Here is a 14,421-nt window from a genome sequence, read left to right on the forward strand (position 1 = left end):
GAGTTGGTGCAGTTTGGAGACAAGAGGGCTGAGGGGTGATTTCATTGATTTCATTACTCCCTACAGCTTTCTGGGGAGGGGAAGTAGAGGCGGATGTGCTGAGCTTTTCTCTTGGGATCCAGTGACAGAGTACAGGGCAATGGCTCAGAGCTGCATCACAGCACATTCAGACTGGACATTAGGAAGCACTTCATTACTGAGAGGACGGTCAAACACTGGGAAAATGTTGCTAGAGAGGTGTTCAGTGCCCCAGGCCTGCCAGGGTTTAAGAGTCATTTGGCCTATGCCCTTAATAACAGGCTTTAGTTTTTGGTCGGTCCTGATTTGCTCAGGCAGTTGTATTGGATGATTGTTGTAGGTCTCTTCCAAGTGAAATAGTCTATTCTATAATTCTACAATACTTTTTTACAGTATATCTTACTTGGTGACAAGAAGTGATTGATTTTCCTATCACTTGCAGACAGCTATCACAGTTGTCAGGCATGCTTATGCAAAGAAGTGCAATAAACACTCACACGTGCAGACATATATTTAATCAGGGAGCTGGATTTTCACTTCTATATTTAGAGTGAAGGGGAAAGCCCTGGGATTACAGTTCATTGGGAAATTTTCAACCCCTTAATCTTGTTTGGGGGCAGTTCATTGTCTTTGCATACAGGATGAATTATTTGAAATAAGCAATTAGAAGATATTTCAAAAACTGTTTTGTCTTCATGCAGTTCCAACGCTCTATTTTAATTTTTTAAAAAAACAGAATTTTGGCAAGGCAAAAACAATACAAGTGCTCAACCTATGATGAGCTAAGTGCACTCAGAAACTCATCCAATTGTTTCTCGTAGGCAATTATCTTTGTAGAGCATCCTCTGTAGCAAAAAATATGTGCTGTGTTCTGCTCTCTTCCCAGAGTTTTCAATTTGGCAACTTCAATACACGAATTCCATTGGCACTGACATTTTTGAATGTGGTTTACACCAGATTTATGCTTGTCTAGAGCAAAGAAGAATTTGACCAACAACAGTGTTGCACTGAAAAGGTATTTTCAGGGCAAGGCACTTCAAATAATACACTGATCTGATTTTTGTAATTTCCAAATATTTTAATAAGAGAAATCTTCTCCATGTTGCTGAAGGCTACTGAAAATTATTGGTATGTTTTCACTGTTTAAATAAACATACAAATATTTTGCACTTTAAAGTACACCCATCTTAAAATAAGTGAAAATATTTGTGTTTTGTTCTTATGGCTACAGATAATGTGTTGTATTTTAAGATAAGTAAGAATCCAAAATTGCCTACACAGATACATAGAATCTCTTGAAAATGCTAAGAATTTCTTCTAGAAAACCAGTTTTCTTATTGGTTTTCATTATTTCAAGTCACAAAATAGTTTATTTCCTAGAATTCTGTGTAATGCTGGCTCATATATATTCCAATTTCTTTTTCAAAATATCAATCTACAGTTTCCACTTTTCACACCCTCTTAAGTTAACTGTTAAATCAGCTATAAATTTTAACGTTGTTGAATCTGAAACTTTAAATGAAGCAGCCAAATTTATCCAAACACTTAATAAAGTGAAACTTTTAGTCTCAAGATCCATTAATTAGGCATTAATATTTTTTCCTCTTTTTTTTTTTTTTCCTACACACAAAGCAAGCCATTATTAATCTGATTATCTCACTAATACATACACAGAAACTGAAAGGAAATTTTGGACAACCATACATCAACTTGATTTTTTAAAGGAAACACAACATCACAGTAACAGCTGTTTGCAAGTTTTTCTGTTTTGATTCCCTTCAGCTACACACCTAAGTCAAGACTCAGGCTGCAATGGAATTTTGTATTTCTTCCATTCCTCAGGTAGTTCCTGGGTCAAAACACTACACATGACAGAGAATTGAAAGAGTTTACATCTATAGTGCCTTCAGCCCAGAGGGGCAGTCACCTCACATAGAAGAGGTGACTGCCCCTCAATCCCCCCTCAATCCATTTCTGAGTTACTACACTGATTGTGCAGCCCATCTCCTCCCCCTGTTCCACATCTGGACAAGATGCACTAGATGTTGTTTTAGGAGACAAGTGGAAGACCTTATCCAACAGCACAGAGGCAGTGCTGGGGACATCTCAGTTATGAACTGATGCCTGTATTGAGGCTGCCAATACCTGAAGGAACAAAACACTAAACCTTTCCAGATGCCATTGCCACTGCAGTAGTTTTTTCCACAGTCAGCTGGGGGCTCACAATCAGAAGAACTGGGACCGGCAATACTGCCCCATTCCTGAAATACGGGACAAAACCCATGGTATACTCGTCTTTCTAATGCAGAAATGATACTATTAGCATCCTTGACTGTGAGCTGCCACCCAGCCTTTTATCATCTCTCTATGATAGCTAAGGAATTCACGTACAGGTCAAAAAAGCATTATCCTATGAGACAGGTTTTTCTTAACTCCTGGTCAGTGGCAAAGCCAATGTAGGCAGAGGTCTGTGATGTCATCCTCCAACCACTTTTGTCAATCATAGTACACAGCTGGTATCTATGAAGCTCACAGATTTTTTGTATCTGAAGGAGGCTGATGGATTCCATATCCCTAGCCAGTCCCTGGTCCATCAAAGCTATGATTAATGAACATCTCGAGAGAGATTGACCCATTGTCATGACATTGTTCCGCACTGAAGGAGACTTATGGAGACCTGAGGAATTCACTACATGTGTCTTTTGCTATTATGAGTGCAGGCTTCTTTGTGAAGCTGGAACCTTTTCCAAGGAAAGGACAGACAGAATCATTCATGTCACTGCTATGTCACAGCAGGTGCCCCATACTCTTGTATCACTAAGGAATGTCAAAGGAAACTCATATATAGAAGTCCCTTATAAGTGAAAAGTCATTCTACAAAAGAGTTGGGTTCAATATATTTAATACTCCTCATCAGAAGTCCATAACTTCGACACATATACTGAAAAATAGCCTTCCAAAACTAAATACTGCTTGTTATAAGAGTAGGACCAAAGTACTAAAGAATCAAAAGAATTTTTAATGGAAGTTTAAAGATCTTGAGACTTAATTACTTAGAAACATTCTGTAAGCATTTTCTAGTGCAAAATGACAAAAACTGAAATGCAAGTTTATTCATCAAAGTAGATGAATCTCAACTCTAGTTTGCCAAATAGCTCAGCTAATGACTGCTTTTACATAGGTGAGAATATGCATGCATTTTTCTTCCTGTCTCTTCTCTCTCTCTATTAACAAAAAAATTAAAAATCGTAGCAGTCTCTTAGGTTTATTCCAGAACAGAATGAGAAAAATATTAATTTGAAATAGCTTAAAATGTTGACAAGGATCCCTTCCTGTCAATCTGTATTTGCCACGCTCAAAGACACAAAAGAAATGGTTTTCAGGCATCCCAAAGGATTCTTGCACTTCAGTCCCATTTCCCAAAACATAGTCATTTCATGGTGCTATTTGGTATTGCTCCAAGCCAATTTTTTTAGACTAGCTGGGTATGAGGCAAAAATCTTCTAAGTGAAGATTTCTGCATTACTGCTTGATAGTCCTCAAGCACTTGCTGGGAGGTGACTCATCCCAAACCAATCCTTCCTTTCATGGCTATTGCTTGCAGCCTCTTGTGGTTAAATCAATACAATTTCACAGGAAACACCACAGTAATCAAAGCAAAGTGCCATATTAATATATATTTATAGAGTAGTTACAAATTTGACCGATTCGTCATATTACCTACAAGAAGTGTCTTAAACCTTGGCACAGGTTAAAAGTGGACATGACCATCCAATAATGGACAAAAAAATTGTGAAGAAAAGATATACTTAGCTGAGAAAGCTGCAACAATGAAACACTAGTATGGTATAATGAATGAATTATCACACTTTAAACAGAGAACTTGATTGAACAAACCTATCTAAGCATGCCCTAATTTGTTCTAATTTGATACTTTTCTGATATTAAAGCTCAGCTGCTGACAAGCGTTTGTTATGCTTAACATAATTAAGTGTTGTTTAAACTAATTACAAAAGTAAGGTAGCAATAAAAGTTCGGGTCTTAAAAAAACATTAGTATAACTACTCAGCACATAGAGTAAAAACACTGATAGCAGTGGATGAAGAGTGACAGTTTTCATCAAAATAGACAATTCTAATTTTTATGTGTGTATGTGGATATAAGAGGAGAAAATGCAAAAATGCAGCCAAAATAACGCCTCTGGTCCCACAGTTACCTGCAGCTGCCGGTGTAAATGGCCAGCTAGATACCGTAACAGTGTGAGTTAGTTTCTAATACTGATTCAATCTCAGAGGATAAAGTAAGCTACAGCACAGCAGAGGTAAAAAAAAAATCAAAAACGAAAAACCAAGCAGTAAATTGTAACCAGGCAGTTCAGCTCCCTTGCCAGGACCTGGGGGAGGATGTGCAGTGCTGCACAGACCTTACCATCGTAGCTGTGAAGGGGATGTTGTCAATCACAGAGGAGGCCAAAGCAGACACCCAGAGCACTAAAATGATGGCCACTGCCAAGCGCTGATCCTCAGGAACCACCTGGAAATGAGAGAGAGAAAATGAGAACTTTGAGATCAGTGTTGCTCTGTGTGTCCCCCACGGCAAAATTGCATGTTCTTTACAGTTTTAATTTATCGACAGTTATTATTCCTTTAGGCTCTGAGATAGGAAAGGCATCTTAGATAAAACAGGCTAACATTTAGTAACACAATTATGGCTCTTCTTCCAAGAAAACATGAACAAATAGAAGTACAAAGATTGATATTTCTAATACTCAGATTTCACACAAAAAAGTACATTGTGAAACTATGAATTTTGATCTTAAGTTGTTAATTTTTCACCTTTGCATTTTTGCAGTTTTTAGACTACAGAAAAAGCTTCTCTGTTCCATTTATGGTATGTTTATTCTGGCTGTAATCAGATATATACATATTAAATATCACCCATGCCAAAGTATCACATGCTTTCTTGATATTCCGGATTCAGGAATGCAATCCTTAACATCAAATTCAAAATAAAAGTATTCTTTATTGTTCTACTGGAATAAAACTTTTTTTCTTAACTGTTAAAAAATATTAATATTTTATACATACCTTTATTAACAAAGCAGTCTGCTCTCCTATATAGTCTATTAAGTGCAAATGAGCCAAGGCCTGGAAAAAAAAAATACATTGATATCAACTAATGAACTGCATGATGTACTTACTTTTTTTCACTGGATATAAGAAAAGGCATCAATTTTTTTCCCATTTACAAGATATTGATATTCAACTCATGTAGCTTCTACAGAAGTAATTTTAGGCAAGAAAAGACACAGCAGAAATTGGTGGCTGTATTTGCAGAAGCGAGTAATGGTTGTACTGAAATGACTTGTAGTGTTACTCAAGAGCATGGGACACAGGATCAGAGAACGGCTGAAATTTAAATTTGATGTTATTCAGAGGATACATGTCTTCTGAAAACCTGAATACAACTGATTTTAAACCAACTTCTCCAAACCCAAAATATAGATAGAAGTATATCATGTGTTTCAAAGGTTGGATGAAATCAGGCATCTCATGCTCAGTCTCAGTTGAAGAAACAGGAAAACAAATTATGTTTCTGTTTTATGGCCTTCTCAGACCCACTGAAAAAAAAAACAAAAAACAAAAACAACAACAAACATACAACAAAAACTACAAAAACCAGTATTCATCTGATAAAACCAGGACTTGGAGATCCTGGATGAATGGAAATTGGCAGCATCATCTGAAAGGCAGGAAATCCATCTCTCCAAGGCCCAAGTTAGGCATGTAAACTAAGGAGGTGAGCCCTGTAAGCACTGACCCCAGGACAAGCTGGATCATAGTGCTCCATCCTCCCTGTGAGAAGCATTCCCAGTTGTACAGGACATTTAGACAGCATCCCGTGGTGCTACCAGAGATGAAAAAACATAGGAAGATTTCATTCTGGTGGTGCTAACTCTGATCTCTCCTTGGGCACACAGAATACAAGCTGAGACTTCACACCCAAGAGCAGTGACCTTTTCCCGCAAGGTAAAAGGGTGATTTTAACTCATGAGTGCTGGCCTTTAATTCACTTTGGTTTTCTTTTCTTTTCTTGTAGGCATGAAGTACTATTTTCAAGTTTAATAAGTTATATCTATTTTATGACTTCTCAGTTTCTCAGGGGAGAAAATCACATAATTTTTGGTTTAGCCTAGACCATGCTGGTTGGTTTGTTTTCATTTTTTTCTGCCAAGTAAAATAATCAGACAGCTGCAGTATCTCACTTACTGACATCAGTCTCTCACAGAGGAGAAGTCAGTATCCACACCACACAGCTCCATATAAAGCCTCCACCTCGCAGTCAGACAGAGCCCTTCAGAGACTGCAGTGGGAAAACACACATTCCACTCCCATGCTGTCAAATTCCATGGCAGGTGCAGACAAAGATCCTAATGGGTATCGAGTGGTGTGGTATGGGACACTGTCTTGTCAGCACTAAGATGCTTTCATTCAGACTGGCAATTCCTGTACCTGCAGCTCAATTGGACATCAGCTGAATGATAGTGGTTTGGGTACCACCATATCAAAAATTTGGCCCAGAAATGTAACAAGGAAAGGTTTCTGTACAATTGAGAATACAGCATGCAGAAAACAAGCACCAAAACTTTTAAATATGTGCACATACCCCTTACACTTTAAAAAAAAAAGAACATTTTTTCATTACTTTGGCTTCCCAGAAGAAAGTTTCCTAAGACATTATTTTTTGTTGCTGATTTTAAGTTACCATTTTCTTTCTAAGCTGTGTTACTTTATCAGCTCAAAGGTTATGACAGTGACTTTTTAAATGGATGTAAAAGCAACATCCTTAATGAACAGCAATAGTTTTTTATTATTGCTTTGTGTTCACACTTCAAGATAAACCTTTAAAGAGATAGTTGTCAGCAATTAGAGCCCAGATTCACATTCAATTAATATTGCTGCCTTATTAATTATCTACTAAAAGGACATATTGTATTTCAGTAAAACTCAAAATTCATTCTGGAACTGAAGAAAAAGAGGTGTTCAGGACACACACATCACTCCTGCAAGAGAGCCTGCAGGTAGCCCATCTTGTTAGAGATGGTGACAATATTAACCACAAAAATAAATTTAGTGTATCTCTATGATCTCCAGGCCAACCTCCTGCAAGCACCTAAGTGAGAGTCAGCAATTAGTACCCTGCCACTGTCCTCCCCTGCATGTAAACTGCACAGAAGGTCTCCTGGATATTCCTGTGTCTTCTAAGAGGAGTCATCATTATTGCACTAATTGGTGTCTGCAGGCATATTAGTTCCTGTGGGGCAGTTCACAACAGAGCTTTTCTGCAGAAGGAAATCATGTGCCATTTTAAAACAAAGTCTGATTTATGCATAAAAATTTTCATTAATCCTCTTGTGGACAGTATGTCATGATGACTCTTGTAAATAAGCTCTGCCTGAAGGAATTAAGGTAGCATGTCAATCTCTACCATAAAACTGAACAAAGAACTGTAATCCTTAGAGGCATAGGGACTTACTTTAAAGACAGAAGAAGCAGAAAGGTTTTTATAGCATGTAACAGCCATTTGTGGATAAATACTAAAAAGACAGTTGTAAAGATTACCCAGGGGACACAATAGAAAACAACAGCACTCCAAAAAGATTTCCAAGTTTTTCATTGCAAAAGATGAACCAGACTGGACTGATGGACCCCGAAAGGCAGAACCTTCAAGAGTTCCCTTGTGGTTCAGGCACTCAAATCACATCTTCCAAAATGTCTGGAACTCAAATCACATTTTCCAAAATGACTTGCAGCCTAAGTCCCACACAGGTTTTTAAATGTGCCTTGTAATAAGAAAGAGAACATTTATAGCAATAGGAAACTGCTTCAGACTGGGAACTATCCAAGCTGAAGGATCACCAAGGTTGAGCAATATGAGCTGACAATTTCTGGCTGCCCTAGACTGTGGAAAGATTTCTTGTACTTCAACATATATCTTTGTTTTGACCAGTTTCTTCTTGACACTGGTAACTTAAAGGAAAGAAAAATGCCTTGGAAAGGTTTGTCACCTACTAGTCCAATAGATTCAGATAAAAATTAGCAGTGATGATATACACAGAACATTTTCTCATTCATTGTGAAGGAGAATTTAATGCCTCAATTTTGTTCTTGATTATCTGGACAAGTTTCTTTCATGCTATTATTCTAGAGAGCCATGAAAAATTTTCTTGCATTAGCAAACTATTCACTGGTGACCCGAGAAATAAAAAAAATGAAGTTTAGTGAATTATAATAGTTGCATCCAAAGTCTGGCAGTAAATGGCAAATAACTTCCTGTGTATTTTACTATGGTATCGTGCAGTTACACAGCACTTAAATCACAGCCAGTCAATCCAAGTTTAAACAATAAATGCATCAGGGAACACAACTAATAAGCTGTTACAACAGCAGTAGACAAAATAAACATGGCTTCAGCATTGATTGCCTATAAGAGCTAGAAAATTCAAGGTTATATGGAACCTCATGAAAAGGAGAACTAAAAATTGTCTGTTCTTAGGAGCACAGAATAAATCAATACTTCCTGATGATTTTTATACTTAGTAGCTCACAGAAAACTTCATAATGATAATCAGAGTTTCCACTCATCTTGGAGGTTACCAGATTTTGACTTCCACTTCGGCATTAATTAGAGTTAGTTGGATTGATTCTTGTTTCTATTTGCTTCAAATGTTGTCCCTATTATTGCTGGTGATTTTTTTTAATAGATTCCAATTTCCAAATTCTTGGGATTTTTTCAATTATTGTGAGGCAAGAGGGGACAAAAGAGGCTATATGAGAAAATTAGTTATCACAGGCTTTTCCCAGGCTCCTCACACAGGAAATTCACTAACCATGGCAGTGTCAGTGGTCACTTGGGTATTGTCAGTCATGTGTCTACAACTCTGTTACATCATTAACAACAATTAACAACTGAAAAACGGTCAGTATTCTAGAAGCCTAATTAAAAAGTTAATGTGAGTAGCCACACACACACACAAAAAAAATCCAAATATTTGGGATAAAAATAAATCCTCTCAAGCTATACAAAAGCATCAAACAGGGAATAAAAGCGGATGCAAACAAGGATGGACATGGATGTTATCAAGCAGAGAAGCACACAGAAACTACACAGCAAGATGTCCAGGCATTTCAAGAGCTGAATATTTTGTAAATTAGCATTGCAAACAGAAATTCAGTGTTATTTTCCTTTCAAATCACACTCTTATGAGATGTCTTAGGCCATTTAGTAGCCAGCATGTAGCAAACCGCACTAGAAACATTTTTCAATTCTGGTTTAATCTTGTTCTATTGTTTTTCCTATCATCTGCATAAATAATTGTAAACAAACACATAAAATATCTACACACGTAGACCAACAATAAACCCAGAAACTGAAATTTAAATTATAGAAAAATGATTGTGTCAGATACATTCAACAAAAGCAGAATAGAGAAAAATAATGAGACCAAGTTTATAATGAAAATTTAAATATGAAAGAAATCCAACAAACTTTCATTCTCTGCTATTCCTCTCCATATTACCATAACTACATTTGATCAACAATATTCCATGGGATTTAACCAGCAGGAGGCCTCTCTCCAGGAACATAATTCACATTTGAAATCTTTTGCAATTCTTCAGGCTTTAGAATCAGAGAGTATTACCTCCATGAGAACAAACAATGCTGCAAAGAAAAGGAGGGTTGCCCACTCAACTCTGTTCAATATCATCTCAAAATCGTGGATGTCTGCTAGCACTAGCAGCCAAAGGGCTCCCAACATGGCAATCCAGCCTGCATGAGAGAAAGAGAAAACAGTGTTTTACATTTCACAGCCTTGTTATGTGCTACCAACATGTAAGCTACACTACTGTGATTTTCAAAGATTTTTGCCATATTTTTGTTCTGAGTGTAACAGAAAAAGTTCACCGATACCACAGGATGAATGGTCTCTACTTTCAAATAATAATAAAATCTAAAATAAAAAAAAAAAAAAACAAGGCAAAGACAAAGTTGGGTTACCCCAATAATCAATGGCTTTGTATCACAGAGGAACCTTTAGGTATTTAGGAACAGTGAAAGATTCTGCAGCTCCTGGAAGGCTGGCTGCATCCCCTGGACCTTGGAGACTCGGTGGCTGCCTGCTCTAGAAGATAACCAGGAAAGGAAACTCTCCTCAGGAAAGAAGAGGAACTTAGAGCAAAAGAGGCTCTCTTCAGATATGCCACTTCTGTACAACCTGAAGTATTTTAATACAGATATTTAGGTAACTAATTGAAAGAAAATGCAACTCAAACACACAGTTAGCCAGAAAATGTAGCAAATCTGTCCAAGCAAGGCCTGCTTTCCCTCTGCACAGTTAAAATTCTATCTGGAGCTGTTTGATCCCTCTGGTTCATTTATCTTAAAACTCACAGAGCTCCCAAAGCACCAGAGGGAAGAGAATTGTCACTTCAGAATTGTGGAGGAGAGGACAGGACAGGACAGGAGATTTCTTTTAATTTTTTTATTCACTATGAAGAGTTTTGAAAGTACTAGGATACATTAAAGACTGGCCTCTCTGTTCATTTTTTTCCTAGCTTCCTGGGCCACAAAAGAGAGCCATGAGAAAGAGAAATAGAAATAAATTTTAAAAATAACTTCTCATTACCCTAGTGAAAACAAAGCCCATTTACAGCTCCACAGACCACTTCCTTTACTGCCTTTTTGTGCTTCTGCTTCACTACAATCGATGCCTCAGAACGAGAACCCAGAGAAAAACTGAATCTAAATTCTATTTTTACCTATTGAAGAGGGTGACAGTTTCTATTTATTTTAGGGAAAAGGAAATGAAATTTTATTATAAAATGCATCTTGCAAATTTATCATGCATTCTTCATAAGACAATATTTCCATGTCTTCTGCCTAGTGCCAGAGAAAAAAGTACAGTAGAAATTGCTTAAGCTCTTAGTTTTTCTCATAGCCAGTACACAAAACCACCTTTGGAATAATATTTAGCTCATAAGTGAGTGGAGCACAATTGCAACCCTACTCAAAAAAAATTTTCTTATTTTAAAATAATCAAGTAGATGACCTTGAAAACATGAAACAATCTAACAGAATAAAATAGAAGTTTAGAATTTAGAAGTAGGTAGCAGAAAGAGAAAGAAATTAGGGAGAAAAATTACAGTGTAATTTGTAGGCTTCTCAAATGCTCATTAAGAGGAATTTGCATACCTCAGCAAAAGTAATTTTGACCTACTACCTCATAGTAGGAGGTCAGAAGCACAGAAGCATAACAAGCTTCCTCCAAACAAAGTGAAAATGTGGACACTGTATGCTTACTTTATATGCACAGAATTTGGAGTAATGCATTTATAGACTCAAAAAATGCATTTATAGTCTCAAAAAATTAAGACTCAAAAAAACCTCAATTTTCTGAAAACTGAAATGGCACTTGAGACATTTGGACTGAAAACCAAAGTGAGGATAACATTGCATGATCTCACTGATGGCCTGGGCAAAACACCAGGCTGCTCAAGACAGTGCAAGATAGTACATTTAGGGAGGAAGAGATAAAACTGTGAAAATCCAGCACAGGAAGCAACAGGATGCCAAATAAAAGTCCTACAGAAAAGACTTGAGAAACACAGCATATCACAACTGAATCTCATGGCCCACTGAAATACAGAACCAGGGCTATAAACAGCAAATTCTGTGAAGCAACCTCTGCTCTCTGGTAAAGCCTTGTTTGGGTTAGGTTGGTTTTTTTTTGGGGGGTGGGGGCATGGAGGAGAAGTTGGTTGGTTGGTTGGTTTTTTACAACAGTTTATACTGCACATTGTTAATGAGTTTTGTATTAATTAGATAATTTAGACTCTAAGTGCTTGTATTATCATAAGATTACTTTGGTTACTTACTTTTGTTGCAATGATACAACTTTTAATTAAACTGACAATAAATTCTCAGCTCCAACTAACAGGGGATGGTTCCCTTTTTGCCCAGAACATCACAAGCTTAAGAAGACCATGGAGACTTTGAGAGCAGGAGCCTACTGCCATACACAGAGAAAGTATTTGTAGTCCAAATGTTTTGGAGGCCAAAGCTATTTACTTTACTGAAATATCTGAATTTCCAAGCAACTACAGATTATTCAGGACGGTGTTTTTAGCTCTACAGAAAAGGTCCACAGTTGTTGCTTCCCAAGCTTTGCATCTGTCATCATTTGTTTAGTTTATCAAGTCATGTTAGAAAGCTTTCCAAAATAATGAAATCAAATTTAAATCAGAATTTAAAAAAAAAATAAAGACAAAGAAAAAAAAATAGTCATTGTGACAGCTTTAAATGCAGTTGACAATAAAGTATCATTTGAGCCATTACTTAGAAGTCAACACCTACAAGTTTTCATCAGCTAAAACTGATTCATTTCCTAGACCTAGCTAATTTCTATATAAATGTTAGCTTTGGTGACAAATTAAAGACCAAATGTAGACTTTTCACAATGAGGATATAGTGACATAGGAAATGAAATATAAGATGTGCTAAACTTAATGTCATTCTTGGCATCTGGCCTATGCTTTCTTAATTCTAGCTTGTTCACCAGTTTTTATATCTTAATAGCTGTCTGTCTCACCAGGATTTTTTTGTTTTCTTAAGCATTAAAAAATTATTCATCAGCTTCTTAAACTCGTCTATGGTTTTTGTCAGATATTTTATAAAACAACTCCTGAATAACCCTGAGTAGCTCTATATTGAACAGCTCATCTTAATTATTGCACAAATTAACCTGAAAACAAACATAGGGAAAATACAAACACTTCTTTTTTTTTTTCCTCTCCAATGGGAAAAACACATTTTTAAGTCAATTTTGTCTGATTCTGCAAATATAGTTTTATTGTTTGTAAACATTGTAGAGCTGCACAGAATTCACAGCAGCTCAGCAACTCACTGAACTGACTAAAACCAAATCAAAGATAAAGCACCTTCCCAATAGAAGAATAAAGAATTAAGCTATAAATTGATTTTGGTGGTTTTTCTGACTCAGTCACTTTGAATGCTCCCTTCAAAAAAATCTAGCTTAAAATTCCAACAAAATCTTACTTTATATTATTTTTGAAATCGTTTTGGACATATTAATATAGTTCAAAGCTCTAGACATGCCTGCCTAAAAGATAAAGTCAAAATAGTTGCCAGGTCCAATCCTCAAAGAGGCTTTACTTTCATCCTTTGTCATCTTTATCAATTCTTTATCAATAAAATAAAATTTCACGGGGCCAAATGAAAGTACTGTGGGAGTCTTACGGTTTTTAGTATCTGTTTTTTTTAAGTCTCAGTACTAACCTTTTATTAACATGGATATTTCATAGAATTACATTAAATAAATTAATGAACAGGCATAAGAAAACTGAATGGGAAAAGTTCTGCATTTCAAAAAGCAGCTAAGTATGTAAATTTTATTATTTAAATTAAAATGTCAGCACTTTCAAATTATATTAATGACTACAAGTTCATAATAAAAAAATTCTATGAAGGCTTGGGACTGATAAAGAATTTTAAGATCTTTCTAATTCTCTGTACTCAATGCAATTTAAAGTTATTAGATTTCTAACACTTCAGCCTCTGCATAAACAATAATTCTGGTAAAAATTTAAACACTGAACTGCAATTTACTTTCATTTTTATGAGAAAAACATATTGAACAAATTTACCCAAGCCAAGAGTACAAGATGTAGTGTATATTAGTGTATATTAGGAAATACATTTCCATGCTTTGGAAGAGTGAAATCTGTAGAGACTCACAGCAGCATTAATTTGGTAATGATAAATAATGATAAAGTGACAGATATCATCAAGACAGTGAGATTCAGGAAACAAAAATAAGAACCTGTAAATTTTGGAACCTGTAAACTTAGCAGTAGGAGTTTACAGGTTTAATTACTTTTCAGTAGAAATTACATGTATGCTTTAGTAACATTTATTCATTAATCTGACAGGATTGCCATGAGTGCAGAATGGGGAGAAATTATGCTGAATACACACAGCCCTTATTTACTTTCAAGGTTGTTATTCAGCTACTGAATAACAGAAACCTACACCACCAAACATTCCATTTGTTTTCATTTATTTATCTGCCTAAAGCAGGACAAAACAAAACAAAACAAAAAGATCAGTAGTTACTATGTTTCTTCAAGCATGACTCCAACTCCTTTGCAGTTTTGAAAAAAGTATCTTACCAGGAGCATACACAACCAATGCTGTTTAGTCTTTATTGACTGTTTGGCTTTTCAAAAACATTTAGAGATGTTTGGCTTAATTCAAGGAGTCCTACATGGTTCTGTGCTGCTTATCCGAGACAAAAAAGTAAGGGTGTAAATTGATTTCTTAAAT

The 14,421-nt window shown here is 36.2% G+C and overlaps 1 protein-coding gene across 1 annotated transcript in view; it reads right to left on the minus strand.

The window, feature by feature from the left end:
* Positions 1–14,421, minus strand: part of OCA2 (OCA2 melanosomal transmembrane protein) — a 155,478-nt gene that overhangs the window by 57,842 nt on the left and 83,215 nt on the right. Inside the window, exons 19-21 of the mRNA XM_033513614.1 lie at positions 9,722–9,849; positions 5,106–5,165; positions 4,447–4,551 (exon numbers count right to left, since the gene is read on the minus strand). Coding sequence (XP_033369505.1) covers positions 4,447–4,551; positions 5,106–5,165; positions 9,722–9,849 — 293 coding nt within the window. The remainder of the gene's footprint in view (positions 1–4,446; positions 4,552–5,105; positions 5,166–9,721; positions 9,850–14,421) is intronic.

Source organism: Parus major, chromosome 1 (assembly GCF_001522545.3).
Source record: "Parus major isolate Abel chromosome 1, Parus_major1.1, whole genome shotgun sequence".
NCBI classification, from domain to species: Eukaryota; Metazoa; Chordata; class Aves; order Passeriformes; family Paridae; genus Parus; species Parus major.